At 41.5% G+C, this 26827-nt stretch overlaps 2 protein-coding genes across 11 annotated transcripts in view; one reads left to right on the plus strand and one right to left on the minus strand.

The window, feature by feature from the left end:
• EYA2 (EYA transcriptional coactivator and phosphatase 2) overlaps positions 1–15107 on the plus strand; it is an 87584-nt gene extending 72477 nt beyond the window's left edge. For 4 of the 5 annotated variants that reach the window (XM_062505252.1, XM_062505254.1, XM_062505250.1 and 1 more), the window contains 7 exons: positions 1766–1855; positions 7269–7327; positions 8134–8294; positions 9303–9417; positions 10014–10135; positions 10922–11022; positions 14508–15107. In XM_062505252.1, the coding sequence (XP_062361236.1) occupies positions 1766–1855; positions 7269–7327; positions 8134–8294; positions 9303–9417; positions 10014–10135; positions 10922–11022; positions 14508–14588 (729 nt within the window). In that variant the 3' untranslated portion in view covers positions 14589–15107. The remainder of the gene's footprint in view (positions 1–1765; positions 1856–7268; positions 7328–8133; positions 8295–9302; positions 9418–10013; positions 10136–10921; positions 11023–14507) is intronic. The other variant, XM_062505255.1, reaches the window with a different exon arrangement.
• Positions 15108–16459: 1352 nt separating this feature from the next.
• Positions 16460–26827, minus strand: part of ZMYND8 (zinc finger MYND-type containing 8) — a 50188-nt gene continuing 39820 nt past the window's right edge. For 2 of the 6 annotated variants that reach the window (XR_009933787.1, XR_009933784.1), the window contains exons 16-22: positions 25135–25325; positions 24582–24662; positions 23510–23588; positions 22744–22983; positions 22434–22591; positions 21791–22144; positions 16460–21036 (exon numbers count right to left, since the gene is read on the minus strand). Coding sequence is in view for 2 of the 6 variants with exons in the window: in XM_062505257.1 (XP_062361241.1) it covers positions 17770–17871; positions 20947–21036; positions 22434–22591; positions 22744–22983; positions 23510–23588; positions 24582–24662; positions 25135–25325 (941 nt within the window). In the remaining 4 variants the exon portion in view is untranslated. Of the gene's footprint in view, positions 21037–21790; positions 22145–22433; positions 22592–22743; positions 22984–23509; positions 23589–24581; positions 24663–25134; positions 25326–26827 lie in introns of those variants that run through there. The other 4 variants (XR_009933786.1, XR_009933785.1, XM_062505257.1 and 1 more) reach the window with 4 other exon arrangements.

Genomic DNA, 26827 nt, shown 5'->3' on the forward strand with positions numbered 1-26827 from the left:
TGGGCACAGTGCTTGTGAGTCACACACATGGCTGAAACCACAGCCATTCTGCTCTAATTAAAGAGAACTTCACTAAGAATGAGTAATAATTAGCTTGGTGTGTAGTACACCATCTATGTCAGCAGCCTCTACCACAAAGGTTGATTGAGATGTGCTCACCCTCCCAATATTGTGTTCCCTTTTAGAGCTCCTCAGTCAATTCTTTACTGTCCTGTCATACCATAATAGAACTCCACAGAAATCTGCAGAAAATTACAGCAGAGACTGTTTAAGTGGGTGGGTTTCCTCTCCTGAAGTCACAAAACATGCCAAAGCAAGGCAGATTTATACATCAAGACGAGATGCCTGACCTATTGAGGATGAATTAACAACAATAAGAAAATTCTGTTGTGGGAATGTGGGCTTTTTCCAAGTTGTCTCTTGTTCAGTTTGAACAGGCATAATGCTTTTGTGCTATGACTGTTTATCAAACTAAATACAGATTATTTTTGCTTGTGTTTTTGAAGTATTTAATGAATAAGAAAATGCCCTGCTGGTAACTTCATTTGCATCAATGTGTTTCTGTGCTCTTGCTGTGGATTTAGGAGCAAGGTTAGTTGTTTGGGGGCAGGAGGGGTGGTCCACTTGCTGACTTGGTGAGGCAATGAGGTGACAGCCCTTTCACAGGTTCTGTGGTGTCTCAGCTGGGAAAAACATTAATTTTCTAGGATGAATTAGCCAAACGTAAGTAGAGCTGCAGGCAGCATCATCCTTCTCCAGGGGAATTCACTAAATGTTTTGTCACAATATTGGCAGGAGCAGGATCTGGGTGTGAGAAAGTTCACGTGTGCTTATGAAGGTGCAGAAGATATTTTTGAAGATGCATCTTCACATTCAGTCATTAAAAAAAGCATGGCTTAAAAATGCTACAGGCAGCCAGAGCTTCTGCACCATGTCCTTCCCTTTCAGGAAGCAGTTTGGGACCTCTTGGGGAAGGGCTGAATCAGACCCACACGTGCTGGGACAAGAAACTCACAGTGAGCAAGTGGGCACAGCCAGGGGCACTGGGTGCATTGCCTGGAGTGACAGATCAACATGTCCTGAACTTGTGCTGTGTCTTGTCTGTTTTTTTTTTTTTTTTAATTTTACTTCATTTGTTGTTTTATTTTTGTTATTTGGGTGTAGCTGCCGTTGGGGCTGTAGTTGAGGCTCTGCAAGCCTGCTGTCCTGAGCAGCACTAGTCATATTGGACAAGGGTTTTAGCATGTTATGGTTGAGTTTACGTGGTAGGATGGGGCTGTTTTAACTCTGCTGGTGCTGGTAAATAAGTAGGCAGCTTCAGTGGGAATGGAATTGCTGGTTTGAAGGACAAATAGGAAAGAATCAACCTCTGCATACTGTGTTGTTGGGTAACTACTCCCAAACTAGTCACTAATGATGCTATTGGAAATCAATTTTTTATCCAACCTACTGAAGCATTTCCTACATAGTTTCAGGTGTTTAAAGGATCTTTTTATCATCTGAAGTGTGTGGGCATTGTGAGTCACAGACATCCTTCAAAGAACAGAATTTGTTTATCTAGGAGAGCAAAAGAAATCATGGGAAAATAATGTTAACATTAAAATACACTTGGGAAGTGAAATTACTTTAATAAATGAATCTTAAGAAGTAAGAATGTGTAGATCCTGAGTTTGGTCTAAGATCTCCCACCACCCACCACCCCCCCCACCTATGCCCAAAAAAGAAAATCAAAATGAATGGAAAAATCCTGATTTTCCCCCACCAGGACACCACAACGTCTGTGAGGATAGGTCTCATGATGGAAGAAATGATCTTCAACCTTGCAGATACACATCTGTTCTTCAATGACCTCGAGGTATGTACCTGTGTATTTTATTTAACATCTTTCTCTGTAATCATTTTCATTTGGTCTGCAAATCTGGGGGGGGTTTGGCCAAGAAACTTTTTATTTTTGACCCCAGAGTAATGGACCTTATTGGAAGCATCCCTTTGACATCTTCATTCTGTTCAGGAGTTTTTTTTCTAAATACTTAGTTAACAATGATGGCTTTTTGCAGATTTACTAAATGTAATAATGAGGATGTTGCTGCTGCTTCTCCTGAAATTTGCCATTTAATAATTTTATTAAGCTAAATTAGCATAGATCCCATGGGGGCAGGCAGCAATTAGCTGTAAGCCAAAGCAGAGGTTTTGAAAACGTTGCTCTGTTCTTCAGGAAGGTTTTGCACAGACAGACAGAGCAGGAGGTCTGCTCAAGCTCAGGAATACTGCAGGATGAAACTATGGGAATTTCAATGCCACAGACCAAGAGGAAGAATTTTTCCTGCTGGTGACAGGGTTAGACCTGACTGTGTCTCATACAAAGCAAAAATCCTTTTGAGTGAGTGGTAAAATGCAGGCAGGTGATGCTGGCAGGATGCTGAGGAGCAGCTGCACAGCAGTGATGAAAATGTGTTGGCACTGGCAGTCAGAACTCTGTCTGAATGGATCATGTACAGAGTGATAAGGTGGGGTTTGTGCTCTGGGTACCTTGGAATCAAAACACTGCTGGGAGGCATTTAGAGAAGAAAAAACCTGGCATCCCTGGGCAGACTTCTATGGTCTTTTTTTTTTTTCCCTTCAGTTGAAAAAGGAAGAATTTGTTTCTGTGCCAGATGAAAGGAGAGAACTTTTTCTGTGCCTGAGGAGTTCAGTGGGAATTTCTGGTTCCTTCACTGCTTGATTGCACTGTGGTCCCCTGTGTTAGGGGAGGCACAACCTTTCCTGCCACCTGGCTCCTTGCAGTCTTGAGCTTTCATTTGCTGGGAAATTTTTATTTTCTTTCAAAGACAAGCACCTGAACTGACAGATTTTTCCTCTTTCAACTTTTTTCATAGAGGGAGTTTCTCATGAGGGCACAAAAAGTATGAAGTATATCTTTCACTTAGGGATAAAAAGAGGGCTCCCAAAGAGGAACTACTATTTAAGGGCACTATTTAAGTAGTGATAATACTTATGACAAAGCCATCACCTTTCACTCATCTGATCTCAGTATATGATGCAACAAAGCTCCATGTCTTGCACAGTGACCCTCCAAAACCCCTCAGCCTTTCTAAACTTCTGCAAGAATAACCAGTTTTAAAATGTCTTTTCCTTTTTTCACTTAAAAATAAGTTATCTCCTTTATTCGCTTACTGCTCTAAAATTTTAAATGAAGCAGCAAATTGTCTGGGCTTTGTCAAATTGTGCACATTTGTCAGTCAGTAACAGCTCTGGGCACTGGTGGTTTGGTTTTAGCTGAGCTTTTTCAATGGAAAATTGATGGATGAGGGAGAATTAAAGGAAAGTAAATGTGCCTTACAGAATTTTACTTTCCAAAAAAGTCGTTTCAGTTTGGAAGAATTTGCAGCAGCAATGTCATCCAGAGTTACCCACCCTACTGCTTCATTTAGGATGATAAATAAAAGTCACATCTGTGTATTCACAGTGGTATTTAAGGATCATACATCACTGAGTACTGGGCTTAAAAAAATGCAGTGAATGGCATCCTTAAAAACGAAAAAAAGAATTTGTAAGAAACAGCACAGGAACAGATTCAGTTGTAGAGCCAGAATCATTACCATATACATTAGCACCATCATGTGGTGCAGTGCTGGCCTGTACAAGACAAAATGAGCTAAAACTGCACAGGGCAGAAACCATTTCTGACCATCTTCTGTGCTTGGGCAGAGTGTGAGGGGCTGGAGCTGAGAGAGCATGGGGAGAGTTGTACATTTGAAACCAAAGCAGGAGTTTCATCAAACACAGCAAAATATTTCTCTGACACAAATCCCCGTTCATCCATTCTGGGGGGATCCAGTAGACTGGGCTGGACTTCAGTCCTGACAGTGGAGTAAGGGGAAGAGTGGAGAAAATGTCACCCATCCTTCCCAGAGAGGCAGGTTGGACAAGGAAATCAATTCCCTTGCTTTAGCACAGGGGAATGATTGATTCTGCTGGCTGCAGTTTGCAGGGCTGTGCAGAGAAGAAGCTGCTGCCAAGGTGCAAAGCCCTTCTGAAGCATTCCCAGGATGAGGACAAAACATTTGTCTATAGATACAGCAAGGTTTGCAAGGTTTGCACAGTCCTTGGTAGCATTTGTGTGATCCTCCATAGTCTGGTGAGGATGTGATGTCACATCATAGCAAAAAACTGGCTTCAAAATCTGAGGGATGATTGCTGTCCAGAAAAAAATATAAATAAATAAATAAAAAGAAGGATTCTGAAACTGGTTAGCCAGTGGTTTATCTTTTCTTAGGATCTGCCCAGAAGGGATTCGGGTAATTGTTTCCTGCATGCATTAGCTGAATGCATTTTGGCTATGCAGCTCCATTCAGATGGATCTCTTCAGATCCATTCTGCTTCAGCCCATCCTCTCTTAGTGCTGCAGTCCAGTGGACAGGCCAGGTTCCACCTGATTCACTGCAAACCTCCAGGTAGATGTGTGGAAGGAGCCTGATCACTGGTCCCCAGAGCAGGAGGTGACTGGAGAAGTCTTAAGGCTCCTACTAAAAACTTTCAGTCTTTTTACAGAAGGGGATTCTCTGTCAGCAAGTTAAGTCTTACAGGCAGATGAAATCCCTGCAGTCTGCAAGTGTGAGCCATGCAAGGTGCAGAATATATCAGCAAATATTCACCTGACAGGAGATGTTCTCCCTCTCTGCTCCCCTTTTTAGGGGAATCGGGGGCAAAATAAGTCACCCAAGGTTACAAATCACAGTGAAGTTAAAATACAAACTCTGGGCTTTCCAGGGTTGTGCTTTTTTTCCCCAGCTGCCTTTTGTTCACAGCACAATGCTGGCTAAAGAACAGCACCTTCCACCCCCAGTCCCTCTGGAGATATTATTGTCTAGCTCTCTGGAAAACAGGTATTAAGGACAGGAGGACTGACAAGGGGATGAGGAATTAGCAAACAAGGGGATCAGTGTGTTTACAAGTTGCTGCCTTTTGGAGCCATCCCTGGAGGTTTTGTGTTCTGGGAACTGTTAGCCCCCACCTAATGAGGGAAGCAGGCTCCACTGATCAGTGAATCCATGAGATGTTTAAAACTCTGTAGCACAGTCCTGAGTCACAAATAGATGATGTGTGCCTTTGGAAATTGTTTTTATACCTGCATGAGAGTACTCAGAGGGAGTGTGAGGGATAGCAGAAGGAGCTCCTCAGGAGCCCTGTATTTCACAAGGAGGCAGCAGAGGCTTTCTCCAAGCCAGTGCCATTGAAAGCAGCTCAGGCTCCTCTAAACGTGGCTGCTCCCACCTGGAGGCAGGTTGTGCAGCACCCAGAGATACTGCAAGAGTCAAACAGATCAGTGCCCAGAGCTGCAAGGGCTGACTGAGGTCTTACACATTTGGTATAGGTGTATATAGGTGTATCTATAGGTATAGGCTGTGTGTGCCACACACCATCCCCCCTGAGATCCCAGTGTATCAGCTCAAAAAAAACCCAGCAGCTGTGACACCTGGGCCATGTCCCCATCACAGCCTTCCTGCCATTCCAGCAACCTCCTCCTCCTCCTCCTCAGCAGCCGAGGTATCCCGCTTTGATTCCCCACTCACTGAGGTTTCAGGGGAATCCTGGAGGAGTGGAAGGCGTTTCTCATGAGGCAGGGGTGAAGGTGGTGCCTGCTGTGGCTGCTGCAGCTCCCCCAGTTCCCCGTAACACGAGAGGCGCAGCCGGCGCTATGAGGTAGCGTCTCACCCAGTGTCAGGGTGTTTTATTAACTTAGAAATGTGATAGCTGCTCTTGTCACACTTCAGTGTACAGAACAATCCATTCACAAATGAGAAAAACAGATCCCTCTACAAATGCCTTTCCCCTGACTTCATGCCCCGTGTTGTACAGCTGGAGTGGAGTGGGCTGCACCAGCGTGACCCCAGCGTGGTTCACAGCAGCTATGGGGAGGGGGGCTTAAAAATGCTGGGCTGGGAGGAGAGAGGTGCCAGCAGAGATCTGCTGTTCAGCTGCTTGGCTGCAATTACATACAGCAGTATACACTCCAGGGATGGGTTGGTAAGAGAGCTGATGAGATGACAAGATGCAATTGTGTGTCTTCTTGAGAATTATCTAAAATGCTGCAGAAAATCTCATTACTATGGACAAGAACTATCTGTCATGTTTTGCCATTTAGAACAAGTTTGGTTAGTTGTTTGGGGATTTTTGTTTTCATTTTTTGAAGGGGGCTGGTTTAAAGCAATTCATCAAACTCAGCATTGTGTAAGGATGGTGAAACAAATTCTGTGGTTTACAGAACACTGAAGTAGTGAAGAATTACTGCACCTTGGTTAGCTGCAGTTGTTCTGGCTCCAGAGTCCTCTGGTACCAAGTGTCACAGCTTTTATTAAACTCTGTTGAAAAATCAACTAAAACAAAAGATAGTGTTCATCAGCTTGCAGGCTTTCTGTTCTCACCTGTAAGACTGGTGGAGAAAGGAGAGCTCAGGTGGTGGGGGAAACTTCCCAATTTTTCTCTTTCTAATGTTAATGCTGAGAGTGGGAAGGAAACCAAAGGAATAACATTTCTCACATTTTTGAGGCAGGGCCTCCACCATTTGAACAATGAAGAATTTTGGAAGATAAGATCTCGAGCACATACTTCATGCAGGCTGAGCTCCATCCAAGTGTATATGCTGGTTAAATTTCCTGTGCACAGATTTCTGACACACACTATTCCTCAGCTCAGTCTGTGGCTGGGGCAGTGGAAGAGTGTTGCCTTCAGTGCTTCAGCCCAGCTTCCCTGCACATCAAAGGAAGCTCAGCCTCCTCAGAACAATCTGGGAAAACACGGGCAGGACAGGCATCTCTGGGAATCACTGTGGGACAGATCTCCCCCTGGAATCATGTGGGCATACATCTCCTGTCCAAAGCAGCATTCTCACAGGGGGAAAGGCTGCCAAGTCTCTGCCTTATCATGCATATGGAGTAGAAAAAGCACAGCTTTCCTGGCTAAAACACAAGCATCTCTGTCCCTCCTGTCTGCATAGGAGGGAGTTCCACTCACTGTGTTATTCAAGAGCTGTTGTGCCCCTAGATAACAGCAGATCTCACACACACTCTCTGTCTCTTCATATTTTGTGCAAGTGCTATGTGATACTTGTTGCTAACAATTAACTGGCCAGACTACAGTACTAGCAAATTGTAAGGTTTTACCTCCTTAATATTACATTTAAAGTAATTTTGCATTATATTATTTCAAATTTTTTTCCCCACAACATTTACTCACTATTGTATTTTTTTTTTTCATCTGCCTCTCAGGACTGTGACCAGATCCACATAGATGATGTATCATCAGATGACAATGGTCAAGATCTGAGGTATGGGGTCTCCCAAGCTGGAAGCTGCAGGACAGGCAGACCCCAGGCATTTGGAAATAGCAGGGGGCTGCTCAGTGATTCTCAGACCTGCACTGGCTCCATGCAGTCTGCATTCATCAAGCACACACAAGTACAGAGTCCCTTTCTCACATGGTTGTGTCTGTGCCTTCTGACTATGCTGAGCTTTGAACCATTCAGGGAAATACATCTAAGTTAGGTTAAACTCCAGTCAGACCACACCAGTTTCTGATATGATTTAACCAGACAATTGTAGCAGCTCTCGCCAAATGCTTCAAAACCAGACTGAAAAGTTTCCCACTGTCCAATCTGTAGTGAATGGGCTTAGTAGTGAGGAGTTGTACTTTGCCATGCCAGATCCTTGTTGAAACTTGTACCCAAACTGCACCACACATTACCATTATGTACTGAAAAGTACATAAAAACTTACATGTGTAAGTTGGGTCATCATAGAAACTACTTCTATACAATTCCATCTGCTTCTCCCAAAGTGTTGTCTGGAGAGCTGTGGTAAGAGGAAAAGAATGAAATGTGCAGAACTCATACAGAGCTTTGCAATTTGTGGTTTTATGGATGATTATTGTGAGAAATTATGCAGGAACAGAACATTTTTTTAGATCTGTGCTGGTAATTGTGCTGAAGATGAACTTCAGTTCTGTACAGCGTGTCCTGTGTGTGCCTCTGCTGCCACTTGTCTCCACATTTCTTTTCAATGGTTTCCCCTCACTGCTGGCAGTGTGCAGGCTGTAATTACACTGACCTCTCCCCTTGCCTCCTCCCTCTCCCAGCACGTACAACTTCTCTGCGGATGGCTTCCACAGTTCCACTGCCAGTGCCAACCTGTGCCTGGGCTCGGGGGTTCACGGGGGAGTTGACTGGATGAGGAAATTGGCGTTCCGCTACCGCCGCGTCAAAGAGATGTACAACACCTACAAAAACAATGTGGGGGGTAAGTGCCAGAGCCAGCCCACCAGCAGGCCTTTCATCTTCCCAAAAACTGGACACCCTCTAGGGCCATCCCTGGAGGAGGGGTGGGGAGCCTCGTGACAGGAGAGAGCTGAGCAAGTGCTCCGCAGTCACCCTGAAATGTGGTTCTGTACAGGGTTTGTGGGAGGCACATTAAAATAACTGATTTAGTGGTTCGAGAAGGTCCAAGTGTGGGACTTTATTTTGTGATTTATTTGGCAGGCAGGCAACCTTTTCCAGTGTTCCGGAATGTTTAGCAGGCAAGCAAACAGTTCAAAACTAAGTATGTCCTTTTTTTTGGATCAGCATGTCTGATCACTGTCTGGAGGCTTTCTTGTATTATAACTGCTTGTTTGTAGCTCCCCCAGAACAGTACCACCAGATACCAGGATTCCCTGGGTTCCTTCATCCCACCTAATTCCAGACAGTTCTTTCAAGAGACTCGCAGCTTCCTTTTCAGTACATCAGAGCAGGTTTCCCTCTGACTAGAGAAAGAAAGAAGCAAAACTCAAAGCATCACCACAACTTATTTATTGGTTGGAGGACAAGTCTACCCTGCACGCACTGGAAATGGGGCATGGCTTTTCAGGAGAAACAAAACCATCCTGGCCTCAGGTGTCTCTGCCCAGGTCACTGCCCACTCTTCCATCTTCTTGCTCACTTCACTTGCAAGCTTTATGCTCAGTCCAAGGAAGGTGTTCCAAGGAGGTCCTGTCATGTGTGCTTGACTGAACCATTCTACTGGAGGGGAAGGAAGCTGAGCTGCAGCAGCAGAGGATTGTGCTGCTGTTGGGCCTCAGACCCCAAGGCAGAGCCTTGGAGTGACATGGCACAGTGACATGGCAGTGACAAAGGGAGGCAGTGTCACCAGGGCCAGAAGAGGGGCAGTGGGAGAGCTCAGAACACAGGCAGGTGCCCTTTGACATTGTGCATACAAAACCATGCAACTCCCTTTCTGTGCTTCTGCAAAGACACTTTTCCCTGCTTGCAGGTTTAATAGGAGCTCCTAAGAGGGAGACCTGGCTGCAGCTGAGAGCAGAACTGGAAGCTCTGACTGATCTCTGGCTCACACATGCTCTGAAGGCGCTGAATTTGATACATTCCCGGTAAGAACAGCTCCAAGAATTGCCCGTGGGTTTGGTCCAGGAGCTCCTTTGCTTCCCTTATTTTCCCCCTCTAAAGAAATTAAGACACATTTACAGGATTTTGCTGGCCAAGCTTGTGGGGTGCCAGTCTGCACAGTACGTGTTTGCCAGGCTGAATTATCAAGGGTTGGAGTGAGCTTGGGATGGTGAACTGAGCAAAAGCAAAACAGTTGTTTCTTTTCCTTGGCTCCCTCATCCATGGCACCATTTTCATGTGAGCAGGTTAACAGGAGAGGGAGGGAAGAGTCCTTCTGTCCCTGAACATGTTCACTCCCAGAACCCAGCATGGACATCACTACATTGTCTTTAAATTCCCACCAAAGAGATCCTGGCAAGCTTGCAGTAAGGCTGCATCACTGCTGCAAGTTTGGTGTATGTTTTTTTCATTCTACTGAGCTGATCAGAAGACATTTCTGGTACTTACATTATCTTCCTCTGGCTGCAAAATACCCTACTGGCTTGGGAACTTCCATTGGCAGGAAAGGTTTGCTTCCTACCATCTTTCAGTCCAGGGTGAAAGAGAGAAACCCAGATTTCTAATAATTTCTGTTTCCTAGGCCCAACTGTGTGAATGTGTTGGTCACCACAACTCAGCTTATACCAGCTCTGGCTAAAGTGCTTCTCTATGGCCTGGGCACTGTCTTCCCCATTGAAAACATTTACAGTGCAACAAAAACAGGTAAGAGCAAACTGACTCACCTAAGACAGGCTGAAGTTTTGTCCTTAAGTGATGCAGTGAGTGAGCTTTATTTAAACTCCATACTTACAGATGTCTAATTCACATCCTGACTCCCACACTTAACCTAATACAGACTGCAGGGGGGGAAAAAAAAGTCTAAAAAACACTTCTCAGGTGTCTCCGTGGGGAAGTGAGCCAGATCTATGGAAATACACCCACCCTATGGAGCACTGGCTGCTCGTGGGATGTCCAGCTGCACCCAGCTGGAAGGAAGGTCTGCTTGGACCTGTTACAGAAAAACTCTGCATCCTCTTACCCTTGCAGAGGGGTCAAGTGTGCTGAGTGAACTTTGTGAAGCTTTGTGAGCAATAAGTACTGGTAGGGTTGGCTTGGGGCTTTTTTGTATTCTGTTCTTTCTGGTGTGTTTGAACCTCTGAGGATTGCATGTTCATGTTTTTACTGCAACCAGAACGAACAGAAGAGGGCTCTGGAAACTGAATGCATTAGTGTCACATCAGTCTGCCAGCTGGTGGCCTAAGCAGGGCATCAGTCACAAAGCTCACAGAAAACTGGCAGCACTTGCAAGTCCTTGCTGACAAAACAAGTGCTAGCAGCTGTCATGAGATGGAGAGGATGTGCCTCAGAAGAAAATCCAGTTTGAAAAGGAAGCAAAGAATGTTGCAGCCAGTTCAGTTAGGGGATAATTCCAGGTCCTGTGCCTCAGTATTAGCTCTGCCTGTGGTGTGTGTCCAGATAAAAAAATGTATTTTCTCTTGTGTTGCTCAGGGAAAGAGAGCTGTTTTGAAAGAATAATGCAGAGGTTTGGAAGGAAAGCCGTGTACATTGTAATAGGAGATGGTGTTGAAGAGGAACAGGGAGCAAAAAAGGTACAGTTTGTGGATGCCATGCTGGATTCTTCCAAGTTTTCATTGCAATGACCTTTTCTTTATTTAAGCATTTAATGAGGCTCCCTCCATTTGAAGCAGCTTACAAGTGGTCTCATTTCTTAAAATAGTCAACAATCACCTTGTCAGCAATTCCATACTCTAAATCCCCCCACTTGGGCAGCTGGTACAATATTTCAGGTAGTTGCTGGGTCACATGTCCCAGGAATCGTTCTTGCTTAATAAATATGGCTATAAAGTCTTAAAAAAGGGAAATTCCAGTGTGTAATCTCAGATTAGCAGGCAGAGTGAATTTCTTTTCTCAGATGCTGCTCTTGTAAATTCTGAATTGTTGGAATTAATTTTGAATTACTTACTAGAATATGCCTATATCCATACATGTGTTTGTGTTTATGACTCATTGAGATCATGGAGTGTAACTTCATTATAGTAAATACCCAAGGAACTTTTGCAGAGTTGCTGCCTTTATCAATGACTTCTGGATCAATGTGATTAATTTCACAAGCAAAATTAAATTAGAAAATTGGACTGAAGGCAAAGAACAGAAACTGCAAAAGCAGTGTGTTCAGGAATAATGAGAAATGGAACAGCCAAAGTTTTCATTTGCTAAACTGGAGACCAGGAATCTGCCTGGAACTTTCATTTATTTGGCTTTACAGGACCAGGAATACAATTTATTAATGGCAAACATTATTTGCAAGATGTCTTTGTGCATCCTGGGTCTTGTGCTGATGATGTGACTGGAGAAATGTGATAGAGCTGCTGCCTTTGCTCCAGGAGCATTGCACACGAGTTGAGGAATTGGATGAATGAGCTCCATCTTCAGCAAACTTTAATTTTTAATAGATACACAAATGACCGGTGTAGCTCAGGTGATGTTGAAAATGTTATATCTCAGGAGATCAGCTATACAGCTGACCCTTGTGCTGGAGGACCTGGTGTCTCATTCTGACTGAAAATTCTACAGATCTTTCCAAGCAAATTTGAGCTCTGTGGTTGAACAAGCCCAGGAACAAAAGGATCCCAGGAAATGAGGTGGGGGGAACTTGTTCTACCCCCAGAACCGAATCTCAGGTTATCTGCAAAGCAGCAGAAACTCATTTCTTTTTTACAGTGTATTTTTCCTGGCCAGTGCAAGCAACAATGTCTGCACCCACCTTGGAAAACTACCTAAAAGTGCAGATGGTTTTGTAGCTCATGAAGGGTTAAGGAGATGTCAGGAAGAGTCCAAAATGCTTGACTGGGGCTGAAGTGACAATGGCCTGCTGCTCGTGGCAGCTCAGTGCCACACTTCAAAGGCAGTGGGTCAGTGAACAGAAGTGCATCAAAGGCTGCAGGGGCTCCCAGCCTGCATGGGGAGCTGGGGAGGTTCAGCAATCTCCTCTGCTGGGATTTCAGGAGCCTCCTGTCTCCTGGCCTAAGCAGCTCAGCTATTAGTAAAACACATTCTTTGCTGGGCCGTCGCCTCCTTTGATTGATGACAATAATTAATCAAACCTTCTACACACCTGAGCTTTATACAGAAAAAAAAAAAAAAGGAAGGGGCAGGCAGGGAGCCTTTTGCTGTTCTGCTGACAGCACTGATAACATCTCCAGTTTTGTGGGTCATTTTTCTTTACCTGTCTGATGAGTGATAAATGTGTAACTGCTGAACAACAGGAGTGGCTGGGAGGCCAAGTTTTCTTTTGGTTTAAGAAAGAAAAACAGGTAATTTAATGGAAGGGGTTTAATAGAAACTGGTGAAGGGGGAAGGAAATAACTTTTCCCCTTAAAGTGAAATTGCAGAGCAGTCTCTTCAGCTGTCTGGGTTTGCTTGCTCTATCTCTGCACACACTGATAAACAGCTCGAAGAAAACATTTGTTTACTGGTAGGCAATAGGCAACATACCAGAGAGAAATTTAGTGGTATTTAAAGGTTAGAGGAGTGTAAGTAGACACTCATAAACATAAACATCTGGAACCACTGGAGTGTTTTGTACACAGGTAGGAAATCGGAAAAGGAATCTCTCCTTTCATCAGAATCTCTCTGGGAAGTGTGTGTTCTCTGAAGCTTTGTTGAAGCTGCTTATGCAGGAGCAGTGTGGTTCCAGGTGAATTTCTGCACTGATAAAAGACTCCTGGCAGTGTTATGCCCAAGCTGGAAGGGACTAAGTGCTGTCAATTTAGGCTTTCTGTACATTTAGTATTACATATATCCTACTGACTGTGCAGAGACTGACATTTTGGGAGAAGGCAAAAAAAAAACAGAGTCCCAAAATGTTACAAAATCACAGTGCAGAAAGGAGCTATGTCTTTGATTTAAACTGCTTTAACAGTTTTGGAGAAGAAACAAATCCAGCACAAACCCAGGCTCACCAGAACACACACAAAAATAATATTTAACATCTAATGTTCTAATTATTTTGAGACTTTTTAGCTATTGCTAAAGAACTCTGCTGTGAGGGATGCTTTCAGGGCACTCTGGTGACAGGTAACATTCCAGGTCCCCGCTGAAAATGAACTGCATTTGTTTCACAGCAGTTAAAAAGTTGACACTTTGTCATCTTTCAGATGCAAGTCTCGTTTTCCTACAGAATATTCACAACTTTTAGGAGAATGATCAGGATGTTACAAAGAAGATAGAGTAGGTCACAGGTAGCTGACCTTCCAGATTTTGTCCAGATGCTCAGATGTCAAGTGGAACAGGCTGGTTAAAATTTGGACATGTGTATACAGGGCTTCAGGTTTTTCACAGCAAATACCAATTCAAAAACAGGGAGGCAGAAAAATAATTTAAGATAATTTCCCATCTGTGGAAATTTGGAAAGTTTTTTTGGGGGACATGCTGTTTTATAACCTTATTGCACCTTTGCCTGAGGCAACAGTGTTATGTTAAATTGACCTGAGCAATGATACCAGTTCCTACATTCACAGAAAATGCAGTATGACCTACTGTTCCAGTTAATTGGGAAGGTGAATTGTTAGAAAGCATTTTGATTGTGTGGCATTTTATCCCTTTATGTACATTTTTATAAATTTTAATAACTTCCTTTTCCAATAGATTTAATTTCCTTGTCTGTGAATCACTGATAGCAGCTTTCACTACTGATGTTCACTTAAAGCTGTTTCTAGTAAGATTGCAATTCTAGAAACATTCCTAATTAATTTGTGGGGGGAAAAGAATAGGAGTAAAGTATAGTATCCAGCCCACATTCTCCATCACCTGTGAAGCAGGATACTCCTAAATTGTGGAGGATGTGTCTTCCTGTCTGCACAGGAGAGACAGATCAACAAAGAGACATTTCCCACTTTGTCCCTTCCTCCCTCCCTAAGATGAGCCTCCTTGCCTCTGGCCCTGTGCCAACCTGGTGGCCAAGTACAAAACTCTTGTTCCTGAGGGTACCAGCTAAGAAAGTTGTTTTGATCTCAGTGTTATGCAAAAACAGAAAGAAAAAAAAAAAAAATCACTCTTTTTGGTTTCATTCTAGCACAACATGCCCTTCTGGAGAATCTCTTGTCACGCTGACCTGGAAGCTCTTCGGCACGCCTTGGAACTTGAATATTTGTAGCAGATCCCAACATCTTAGCACTGGGAGGGCTTCACTCAGACTCTTACATTGGTTCCACCTACTCCTCAATATTTCCTTAGGAAAAAAAAAATCCCACAGCAACTGCAGGTTTTGTGTTTTTTTGAAGGAGAACCCTTTCAGTGGAAGCCTTTAAGAACTTGCAGCCAAAGAATATTGTCTCAAGTCCTCCTTCCTTTGGACAGAGGAAAATCCTCCTGATCAGTCGCTGGGATGCTGCAGTTGCTGAGGTGGAGGCACAGAGCTGTAATGGCCTTTTTGCCATCAACAAGGCAAATGCTACAAGTCTGGGTCTCCCTGTCAGCATTCTTGGTTTTGAAAGGGGAAGAGGACACAGCAAGGAGTCTCTGCACAATCCATCACATCACACAGGACCTTCTTAAAATAGGAGTGAAACTGTTGATTTTTTTTTTTGTTGGTTTTTTTTTTAATTTTTTTTTTAATTTATGAACTAATCTCATTACTCTGGTATTAAGCTCTGTACCTGTGGTTTTCATCTGGCTTTTGGGGGGGGTGGGGGGGGGGGGGAAATCTTACTGTTCTAAATTAATCATTTCTCCAGAACAAACTCTGGGGAGAATCATATTGTGTACAGGAGTAGTAAGGACACATGGAACTGCTGGTAAGAACTGTAGCTGTGTTTTTGAACTTTACCAAGATGGTTCATGGACTGTGCCTGTGTCTACACGGTGCCTTATGCTGCCGTCTTGGGGTGAGGATGGGGAAAAGTACTTTGTGATGAGTGAAAGGCATTAAATAAAAACATGTTTACATTTTGGGGGACTGGATTACCTGCCTTCTCTCCTGCCCCTCTTGGATCTAAAGGTAGGATGTGGAATGTGTGCTCCTGTTTCAAGGCTGGCCTGGTAATGTTGCTGTCAAAATATTTCAATTCTGTGGGGCTGGATGGATCTCTAGTTTGAAAATGGCTGATTGTTCCCTGCTGTGGCACCAGGTAAGGTCAGAAGGATCAGAGCCTCTCTGGAAGGAGGGGTTAGAGATGCAGCAAGTGCTACAGCCCTCACCTCTCAAAGGGTTACACAAGTACCACACACACACCTGAGGGGTACTCCTAACCTCTAAAAACATTCAGAGAAAACAGTGCTAGATCTGAGAGGGATTTTCTGCCAAGCTAAAACAGAAAATCTGCTTTTAAACTAATCCAAGGCAGCAGCCCCACAGCAGCTGTGACACATCAGAATGACCAAACCCAGCCTTTCAGTAAATGCTGTGGGGGCAAAGAGCTGCTCTCTGAGTTTCCATAGGGAAGCCCAAAACATCATTTCAAGCTTTCCAGTTTTGTGCCTTTCTGTGAACAGTAGCAGTGGGAACTGAACTGTGGTTGCTTTATGAATGCACAGAACAAGGTAAGTGCAGGAGCAGGAACTTCAGACAACATTCACAGATTTTACAATGTTTCATAAGCTCCCCCTTTCTTTTAACTTACAATTAAGACACACACAGAGAAGTCTTACCCAATTCATACCCTCTCCAGGGGCTACAACTGCACTCAGAGGCCCCATTTCTAACCCACAAATACACCTAAAACTGATGTGTATCCTTCCAACCCCAGTCCAACCAATGAATCAAAGTTACACAACATCAAATTGGACAAGCTTGGAGCCAAAGGTGCCACACTTCTGAGATGGGATGCCAACATCAGTGACATTACCTGTGATCTGGAGGCTGTGCAGACATGAACATTCCTCCAGACTGAATCAAAACTGGAAATCCAGGAACACAGAACATTTTTCTAAAACAGTTTAATTAAAAAATTGTGACGTTTCTTGAAAAACTGGAGAAACCCAAAGCATATTGTGTGTGTCACTTGTCTTAGTCACAAAGAAACACAATTGTCAAAAAAGATATTTAAGTTTAATACAAATTTTATACAAAGAAAATGTGAAAAAATACTTCCATATGCTAAAAGCAATTATGCTTCACAAATAAGGCCAGCTAGGCTAGTTTTGACACAACTGCAATTAATGAATATTCTGTTCTTGCTTATTTTTTTCCTAATACTTTTTTCCCTCTAATCTGGGTACTAGCTGGAAACTGTACAAACTGCATTCTTATATAAACAATGGGAGAAATCAACATGACTAAAATGTACAACAGAATGTACTGGAATGATATCATACAATTAATTTTCTCATATACATACATCACCTTTGCTTTGTTCAATGCTTTTGTTTTACACAACATACAAAATGGGACTACAGCCTCAGTGTAACAGACAGCATCTCCAGGGGGTACTTCCTCTCATACTGCACTGCTTCATGCTTACAGAAAAACAGAAATTCCATCATATAAATAGTACATGCTCTGGCCCAGCATCAAAAGTCCTTTGCCCGTGTTTTCCAATCCATGTTTTTCTCCACACCTAGTTCTTGTTCAAAGTCCTTTGGGAGGATTTTTTAAAAAATTAAGAAAACTGTGAAGCATACCAACAAACATTACTTTCCTCAATCTTTGATATCAGTAATCAGAAATCCTGTTACAACCAGCTGCTACTTCATTTTGCAAATTTTCTGGTCTTGGACAGAATGAAATTTTAAAATAATTTTAACCTGTAAACAACATATAAATTTGTTGTCAGCCTGGTCATTGTGGAAAACAGTATAAATTTTTATGGATTTCAGGTCCACATAATTTGCCTAATAGAGTTAAGTGAAAAGAGACAGCCTTTATCACTTGGCTGTTCAGAGAAATTCCGAAAGACTTTCAAAGTGCAGCAATTTTTTTCACTCCAAATGCCAAAAGTTGTTCAGATTTCCTGTATTAGATTATTTGACGCAGTTTCCCAAGACCAGTTTTCAGCATTAGGTTGTGGTAAGGCTGTTTTAAACCTTCCTTTTCCAACTTCAAACACTCTTTATAAGTTAAAGTTAATACAAATATAAAAAGGAGATGGTACTCTAATGACATCCACAAATTGTACATTATTTACAAAAGAAGCATAGTTTTAATATGGATCTTACCTGTCCTCAGCTTTTCTAAGCCAGCACTAATGCTTTACATTAATGTAGTGTAATTAATGCTTTGTACACATACACAAAGCTCAAGTCTGAACCTCTGAGGTTAATCCAAAGAACTGTGTTTATTTGTCACATTCCTATTAGATTGATTTATTCCAACAATTGTATGAACAACTTGTTAGCAGTTAGACTCTTCGTACTTGGACTGGCATTGTGGTCTGAACATACTGAACTCCAGTTCTCATTGCCACTGTCCCAGCAGAAGGACTTACCACTACAGGAATGGTCTGTGGATTAAAACCAAGAGAAACAGATTGTTATGTTAAAGGTCACATAAACATGACCACAGGAACAGGGATTTGTTTTCCAGGGGAAATCCAGAACAAGTTCCAATTTTGTGCAAGAACTAATACGTTTATTACCACAGTATTACCTCATTCCAGGGGAGGAGTAGTGCATTATTTCCCTATAGCCAAGAGTTTCTGTGTTCTGATCACTGCTACAGAATTACAGGGACAGGAGGTGCTACAGGGGCTGCACACACTGCCTGTGCTTGGAGGGTGAGGGTTTCAGAGTTACATCCAGTTATGTATTTTCTGCAAACTAATACATGGGAAGAGGAAAAAGGGCTAAGAAAATCCTTTGTCATTTGAAAAAGTTCTGACAAATCAAACTGGAGTACAAAAATACCCTTGCTTATAAGTATATTCTTGTTACACATTAATTAAATCTTTTACCCCAAAAGGAACTTTCCCTCATGCATTCAGTCTACACAGAAGAGAACAAAGAACATCCATTTGAACAAAAATAAAAAGTACTTAAGTTAACTTCTGCACAAATCAATAGCAAAAACATCAGCATTACTGGGAACTGTCTTACACACCCTGTAAAAATATTAATATAGAATAAACTTTACACTTCCATCATACTGATCATGATTTATACATCTCAACAAATAGAATTTCAGGACATCTCTATAGGTGGTAATTGATTCTACAGATGCAGAGACAAAGGCACAAGAATGTTAAACAATCTGGTCAAGGTCACATCACTCTGGAGATCTGTAAGAGGATTGATTGAACCTAAAGTCTGTATCTTAACCTTCCTCCAAAAACGTGAGAAAGTCTAGAAATGTCTCTACATACAAACTGCAAGGTGTGTTCCGATACAATTCCAGTGATGCACAACTGGTGGCCAGACAAACGCATCCATTTCAGTTCACATCATCTTGTGGAAGAAACAGGGAGTGAGATTTTGAGGAACCTGAAAGGGATGCACAGATCTTCCCCCAGTGGTAGTGTGACATTCCAGAGAGGACAAATGGAAGAACAAATACAAGTTCACTGAAGCCCAATGTTTCCCCACACTGATTCAAGAAACCACACGAGTGTCTTAATGATACTCCACAAAGACTCTGAGTATCCCTGCTGAGATGGAGTACAGCTCCTTTGTGACTGAGTCTGTGCCTTCCAGAAGCCTACTCATTCCATTCCCTGGAATGCAAAGAAGATGGGTTCATATTTTTACATTATTTTAACTGCAGGAAGAATAAAAAACAAACATGGGACCCATTTGTTAAATAAATTCAGGATTACTGCCACTTTGTAATGATTTCAGATGTGTTTACAAAGTTCAGTGGAAATGGTACCCAGAAGATACAATGGAAGCTGTTCAGAGGAAAAAAATCCTAGTTGGACACAAAGTGCAAACTGAATTCTAAAGAAGCCATTATGTAAGCCACTGTCAGTACTAGAAGTGGGGAAATAAGGGTTGCCACAGTTGCCTTTTAAATATACACACTTACACACATGGAAATAATTAATTCCATTCTTAGCGCGATCAGAATATGGAATGTGCGAGACTCCTTAAATGTGTTAAGATCATTCCCTGAGAGGTAAATTTTCCACCTCTGCCAGTTTTACACATATGTACATTTTGCATACATAATAAAACATGCACTAAGGTTTAAAATTATTTAAATTGCACGTGCAGTTATTAGAATACAGAGGTGTCTGTAGCTGTGCAAGACTAATGCCAATGTGTACAAAGTTATAAACATGCACAAATAAAGTTGGAGACTTTTCACACCTTCCAATTCTGCTTTACATGACTCAATACACTTTGTGTTACAGAAAACCAATGAGGGTAACTGCCATTTTTCTGAATATTACACAAAACCACCATAGGGCCTCACAACCTCGCAGCTATTCACAAAAGCCGCCTGATGTCTTAGAAGTCTGCTACTGGATTTTAAAACACATACAAAACCTTATTGTTAATGGTAGTTCAGTCCAAGCAACTCAGAGCCAATGCTGCAAAGGTGCACAGTGGTCTCAGCTGAGACCAAGTGGAATCGAAATGCTGTGAGGAATGGGGGCAGCCTCTATCCCCAGCGAGAGCTGTGTCTGTGTGCAGTCTGACAGCTGTGAAGCACTGTTGGTGCATGAGTGTGTATCCACCAGCACACAGGTGTGTCCTGCAGCTGGGGGTGTGCACAGGGAAAGAGACACAGAGCAACTTCTACACGCAGCACATCAGGCCTCACAGTCCCAGTGTGGGTAAGGTACACTGTTAAGTCAGTTTGTAACAGTGTATTTTAAGTGAGAAATGAAGTTACCCTCTTCAGGCTTCCCTGCTGAACCCAGCACAGAGACAGAGCATGTGCCGTGACCAGGGCAGCACCAGCACAGGAGCTGGCTCTGACATGAGCATTGCAGAGTACAACCAGCTGAAATAACGGGCTAATATGGTGTAGAAATACAAAAATCCAACTCACTTTTGTCCCATCTACTGTGACTGACACTAGGGGATTCGGATGTCCTTGGTTAAGCCTTTGATGGAAAAAACCCAGGTCTGATTCCAATGCGATTTCTCGTTTCATAATGCTAATGTGCAAGACTGCATGGGGAGACACTGCTGACAAATGCATATTCTTTTTCACAGGTACTGAGATGTCACAGGAATATCAAGCATAGCTCAGAAATAATTAAATCTCTAAATCTCTTTAGGATACCATAGACAAAACAATATTTAAAAGATATTTAAAATGAATTCTATATATTTACACTGATGTTGTGGTCAAGTATATACATGAAACAGTCCAATAATGTGAAACAGCCTCTGCCTGTTCTCAGTGCCTTTGCCAGACTTAAAAGATTTCCGAATCCTTGCAATCATGAATGGAATGAAAAGATGGAATGTTGCACGGCAAAATAAAGCATTTTGCACTGCGAGTTGAGACTATACCAGTGAATTCATCTCTTGATACAACAGCAGACAGAGACAACCCCCCAGAGATACTGAGCAATTTTAATGCCAGGAACAGCATTGCTGCAGACTTTAAATTATGATGCTGTACTTACAATTGTGGGTTGAGTAGTTGGAATAAAGGTGGTGGTCTGCGGTACCTGGACCAGTTTTATAGGCTGGTTGCTTGTCACACCTGTTGCTATCTGCAGAGACAGCACAGGCAACCTCAGTAGAAGCCTCAGCTTTTACATAAATTCCACCTAGTTGTTACATTATTATTATGATACACAATTTGTTGGATGTTTTCTTTGCGTTAAAAATTTGCATCTTAATGAATTCACAGGTTACTTCTTTGTTAATAAAACAAAATTCAAATTATGAACGTGATCAATGTATACAGCATGATGTTTCAGGTAGAACATCTATATAAAAGCAATTCTGTATCTGTGTAACTGGAATATTCCCTGGCAAGTTTTAGGTCTCACATTCCCTACTTCCCCAGTAATACAAAGCTTGTGCTACCATAACAATGTATAAGAAAACTGAGTGAGCCAGAGTTCAACCAACTTCAAAACATTTAAGTGAAACAGCACTTCCTTTTCCCCCTTTTCAAGTCTGTTCCCCAAGTTACTCCCTTAGATGACATGTCAAGCCCAGAGATCTAACACCAGACAGTAGCAAAAGTGTCAAGAAATGAACACAGCTCTCTAGATTACTATGCTTCCCAATTCTACAGGACTATCTCAATGAGACATCATGCTGGAATCACAATACTACAAAATTAGTTTGCTTTTAATATTTTAAAATACAACAAGGCTCCTACTGATGTGGAGGATCATGTGTAAGGGTTTGAAGGATCAGCCCCGCCCCCCACCCCCCCGCTAAAATTTTTCAATTAATAAATCTTGCAAGGGCAGAAAAAAAATTATGCCAAAATTGCTAATAGTCAAGCCCTACCTATAAAGCAGAATCTTCTCTATAAACATTTTCTATATATGCAATGTTAAGTCCCTTTTTTTTAGAGCATTTGCTCATCCTTGCCTACTGAACACTATCAGAGTAGATGCTATGGAGGATTTCAAAACTGCTCCGTTAACCGTAGATCCAGGAGAAGTGTTGTATCAGTGTTATGGAACATTGTGGTACCCTAATGGCAGTCTGTGGTGAGAAAGTAAGTTGGTTTGAATGCAGGTCTTGAGCTTGGCCTCTGAACCCCCAGGCAAGAAGGGCTTGGAAGTGCTGCAGTCAGTATTGCTTATCAGAAGGCAACTTGTATTGAAAGATCCAGAGCAGAGGCTACACTGATGGGTCCTGGAGAGAGAGAGAAAAAAAGGTCCAGTCCCCCTTGGCTGGAAGGATGAGTCAAGCTAACACAAGGTTTTATTGGGAATAAGTGAAGGGGAAAGGGTATTCCCAGAGGACAGGAGGAGTTTTTTTTTTACAAGGTGAAGAACAAAAACCCACAACTCTATCACTCCCCAAAACACACTCTTTGAAATACACAAATGGTCATAAATTCCTGGCTTATCCAGGGAAGCCTTTAGGGGTAGATTTCAGAGAAATCTTAGACATCATTTTAGTTTGAAGTAATGATACTCACTGTAACACTCTCTTTGCTTTTATCAGCTGAACCTTCCTTTTCCTTAGGAGTGCTGGCTGTTTCTGTGGGTGTAGACTGCACGCTTGAACTGGGCTGGGATGATTTATTTAGTGTTTCTGTGCTAATTTCAGTATCTGTTTCCTGCTGTGTGGCAGTTGCTGAAACCAAGGCAAAAAAGAGAATGAGGCCATTACTCACAGGAGCCAGTCCACAGTCCCTCCTCAAAGTCACACCTGCACATGAAGAACTGAGTCACTGTGGATCCATCCACCCACCCAAACCCCCCCAGCTGTGTGAGAGGCACCATTACCTGACTGTGTGCAAGATTTCATGTGCTCAGGCCAGTGAGCTTGTTGGCAGGGGTAGTCACAGTAGCTGGTATTCCAACAGCAATAAAAAATGGCCTCTTTCTTGCAGTTGGCACACCATTGCTTCTTCTTGGTCTCATCCACTGCTTGCTGCTTCTCCAGTTCCAGCTGCTTCTTCACCTCAGCAATCAAACGATCTCGTTCCTGTTCCAGGCTCTGACGCATTTCAGCCATTGTCAGTTCTACTCAAAATCCAGAGAAAGATGGGTTTGCATTTTCCACCCCCCAACAGCAAGGAGCTAAATATTCTTAAGTTTAAAGACAACATGAAATTAAAACTAGCAGTCAAGGTATTCCCTGACTCTGGGCATCTGTTTCATACCTACTCAACAAATGCAAGTCTTCCATCTTCTTTTCTTATTCTGGCACCATGATATTTTTAACCATTACCTTCCATCTGTTTAACACTTCAGTTCTAGATGTCCCACCAAGGACCAGAATACAGCATAAGCACAAAAAGCTAACATGCTCTGTCTTTTCAAGCCCAAACTTTTGTTCTGCTCCAATTTTCAGAAAACACAGAGGATTCCATCTCTTCTCTCATCTCATTTGTTCATCGTATCTTGGTCTCTTTACAAAGCAAAACGTGTTAGCTCCAAAAGGGACAATGTGCAGCATCATGTGATGAAGGTAACACATACTACAAGCATTTCTACTTTCTATGTAGGACAACACCTGACACACTGTTTTGGACTGTCATTTTCATACCTAGATTATGTTTCATTTCTGAAAGCTCCTGTTGATGTAACCACTGAAGTTTTTCTATCTCAATCCTCAAACGCCGAATCTAAATATTAAAAATTTAATAGTTAGTAATAACAAACAGGGCATGGTAATACGTAATTATTATATTAAAAAACATGCCCAAAGCAATAAGCCATCCTTTTTATCAAGGTTCCTTCATATTAGCATGAGGACAAGACAACAGTAAACCCCAAATCAAAGTGTGAAGTATTCTAAATATCTGTTTGCTAGATTTGCTCACCATAAAGAGCACAGGACTTTTTAAAGACAAAAAGCTTCTGTTAAACTTACTCTTGATTCCTCTGAAACTGTCAAGTCTCAAATTTCTGACTGGACTCAAGAACCTATTCCTCAGTCCTGTTTGCATTTATTAGCATGACATTTCATTTCTTTTATTTTATTTTTAACTAGATAAGGCCTAGAAAAGCAAGATTATCTCTTCACTGTAGATCAGGAACAACACAAATATCTTTGCTCAAAACTTTGACTTCCTTATTTTGGTTAAAGCAGGTAAACAAATCATGACACTGTGAGCTTTATTTGTTCCCATTCATAGTTATTTTCCACTGCTTAATCTGCTTTTTCCATGGTTAAAATAAACCCTTAGAAGATACCAAGTTCTACCCTTAGGGAACATTAAAAGCAATGTATAGCATTTCATTAAAAAAGCCAAATATTCCAAGAATTTTTAAAAAAATATTAAAAACTATGGTCATAATCACATAACTGGAATAAATTACTAAACTACACAGTTTACAAAATTTTGCTTTTCAAAAAAGCCAACTTCATTTCTGATTTTAAACAAGGTGGCAAATTCTTGACAGAAGATTGAAGGACCTGGGTTTGATGGCTTAATGCTTATCTTACAGAGCCCACCTGGTATTTTTTCAGTGCTTTTTTCCACCACTCTAATCATTACTTCTAAAACAGCACAGAAATTAGTCCTCTCTTGACAATCTCCATATAGAGTATATAAAAATATTAATTTGCATTTCTCAAACTTAAAATACAAGTTTGTTTTTAACCTTACACTAACCTCAGCTATTGTACTTCCAGTAGTATTTTTTGAAAGATCATTATATATTTCAGTCATTGTTCCTTTGATGGCATCCATCATCTGAAAGACAAAAATTTAAAAAAATAATTCTTTGACATCTATTTTTAATAGATTCCCACTTTCATTTTCTTTCAACCCCTCTACTAGGAACCTATATTGCTACTCTTCTCTCTCTCTAAATATATGTAATTTACCTGGTTCTACTATTTTGAAGTTAGAGCACAGCAATTTTGATCAGGACTCTGATTTATAAACAAAAAAATATATAACCATGAGTTTGGGGAAGAAACTCAAAGCAAAACTATATAGTATTCATTGTTTTTTGAATCTAAATATTTAAGAAAGTATGGAAAGCTCACATCCCTTCCCTCACTGTCACTGTGATGAGACCAGTACTACACAACTCCTTCTCTTTAACAACTTGGCATCTGTTTAATGCAAGAACAAACACTGATGTCAAGTGACCTGATGGAACTACAGGGTGTTTTAAAAGAGAAGTACAGCTTTATTACAACCTTCCTCCAGAACTTACTTTGCTGGTATATTTAGCAATATCTGCAGCCACATCAGCTGAAGCTGTTGCAATTGGCAGGTCTGTGTTGAGTGAGGAAGAAAGTGTGCTTGCAGATCCAGAGCTGGTAACCATGGAAATAGGCTGAGTGCTTGTGACTAAGGTTATGGTGGATGTGGAAGTGCTCTGCGTGATCTCTTTTTGCTGCACAGCTAAGAAAAGAGAACATGGAGGGCATCAATCACACAAGGAATTATGAAAACAAGAGGCAAACTTCTACCTTCCATATCTAACTCAACTGTGTGCATGTAACCGTGGCAGATTTGCTTTATTTATACAATGGTGCCATCTAATGATTAATTACACAGCGCCCAGCCACTAACTTGTACAAAATTATAAGGCTTAGAGATAATTAAATAAATAATCTTTGAAACTTATCATTTTAGACTGGCCAGTGTAGAAGTCTCTCTCAGCTCTAATGACTTATCTGCTGGAGTATTTTTAAAATAATGTCTTTAAGAATAAAACTTTTCAAACTTTTCAAGCTATTTTTACTGATTCATATTATGAAAGACGTCTTTATTGCCAATATCCTCAGTAGTGGAATTACTGAAACAAACAATTTATTTATCTTTATGTGCTGTATTTTTGTTTATGCCAATTCAGTATATAAGAAATCCATAGATTTTATAGTTTTCACATGACAGATTTCTAGATTATAAGATGGAACATTGTGCTTAATAATAAACAATATTGAGAAAAGAAACTCATGGGCTGAACACAAAGTTCAGCCCATACTATTAAGGTATGTATTAAAGTATGATTCTATTAAAAGTTTTGCATTTAACATCTCAAATTTTCACATTTCTTTTTCCTCACTGAATATTTCTGTATCAGTTTATGCAGTCCACAAGCAGAAAGATACCACTTCCTCAACACTGCTTAAACAACAGAAACCAAAGCAGTTTGGAAACAGAGAAATGAGCCTCTTTAAAATGTCTGTATGTGAACCATCACCTAAATCTCCTCTACAAAATTACCTGCATGGCAGTGGTGTCAGCAGAGTAGAGAATGTCTCCTCATCAGGCACAGCAGTAAACATTTCAGTTTATTAACTTGAAATGACAAATGAAGCTGATTTACATAAAGCTGCTGTTAAGTGAAGGGAAGCAACAGCAGCACAGGTTTGTGTTACCCTGTGCCAGCTATTGGTGAAGGATCCAGCAAAGGGATGGTGAGAAAACAGCTGTGAAAACATTCTGAAATGCCAGGGCTGTTTGCTCAGTAAACTAGCATCCAAGTCTTGTTAAACAACAGGGATGTCAAAGACAAATCCTGGAGCCTGGCTAATTTCATTGTTGTCAAATTATACTCTGAAAAACCCTTCAGCCCTTCAGATCTGCTGCTTGTCAGACAAAACTGGAAGCAATTTGTAGATACTGATGGGACACTGGTAAACATGAAAGTGGAATAGTTAATGGTTTTAGCATATGATCCAGAAAATTATTCTGTTCACCCTTTCAAATCTGTTACAGCTACAAAAAGCAAAAATATTTATATAGACACAAAATTTTTAGTCATTAAAATAAGGAGACATGACTCTAAATACACACAGAAAGAGCAAGTACAGTGAGTAACTTGTAAACTAAAGACACTTATCAGAGTAGAACCACACTTTGAGATTCTGTTTATACAGAAGAACTCTTGGCTGGGC

Source organism: Cinclus cinclus, chromosome 18 (genome assembly GCF_963662255.1).
Source record: "Cinclus cinclus chromosome 18, bCinCin1.1, whole genome shotgun sequence".
In the NCBI taxonomy this organism is placed as follows: Eukaryota; Metazoa; Chordata; class Aves; order Passeriformes; family Cinclidae; genus Cinclus; species Cinclus cinclus.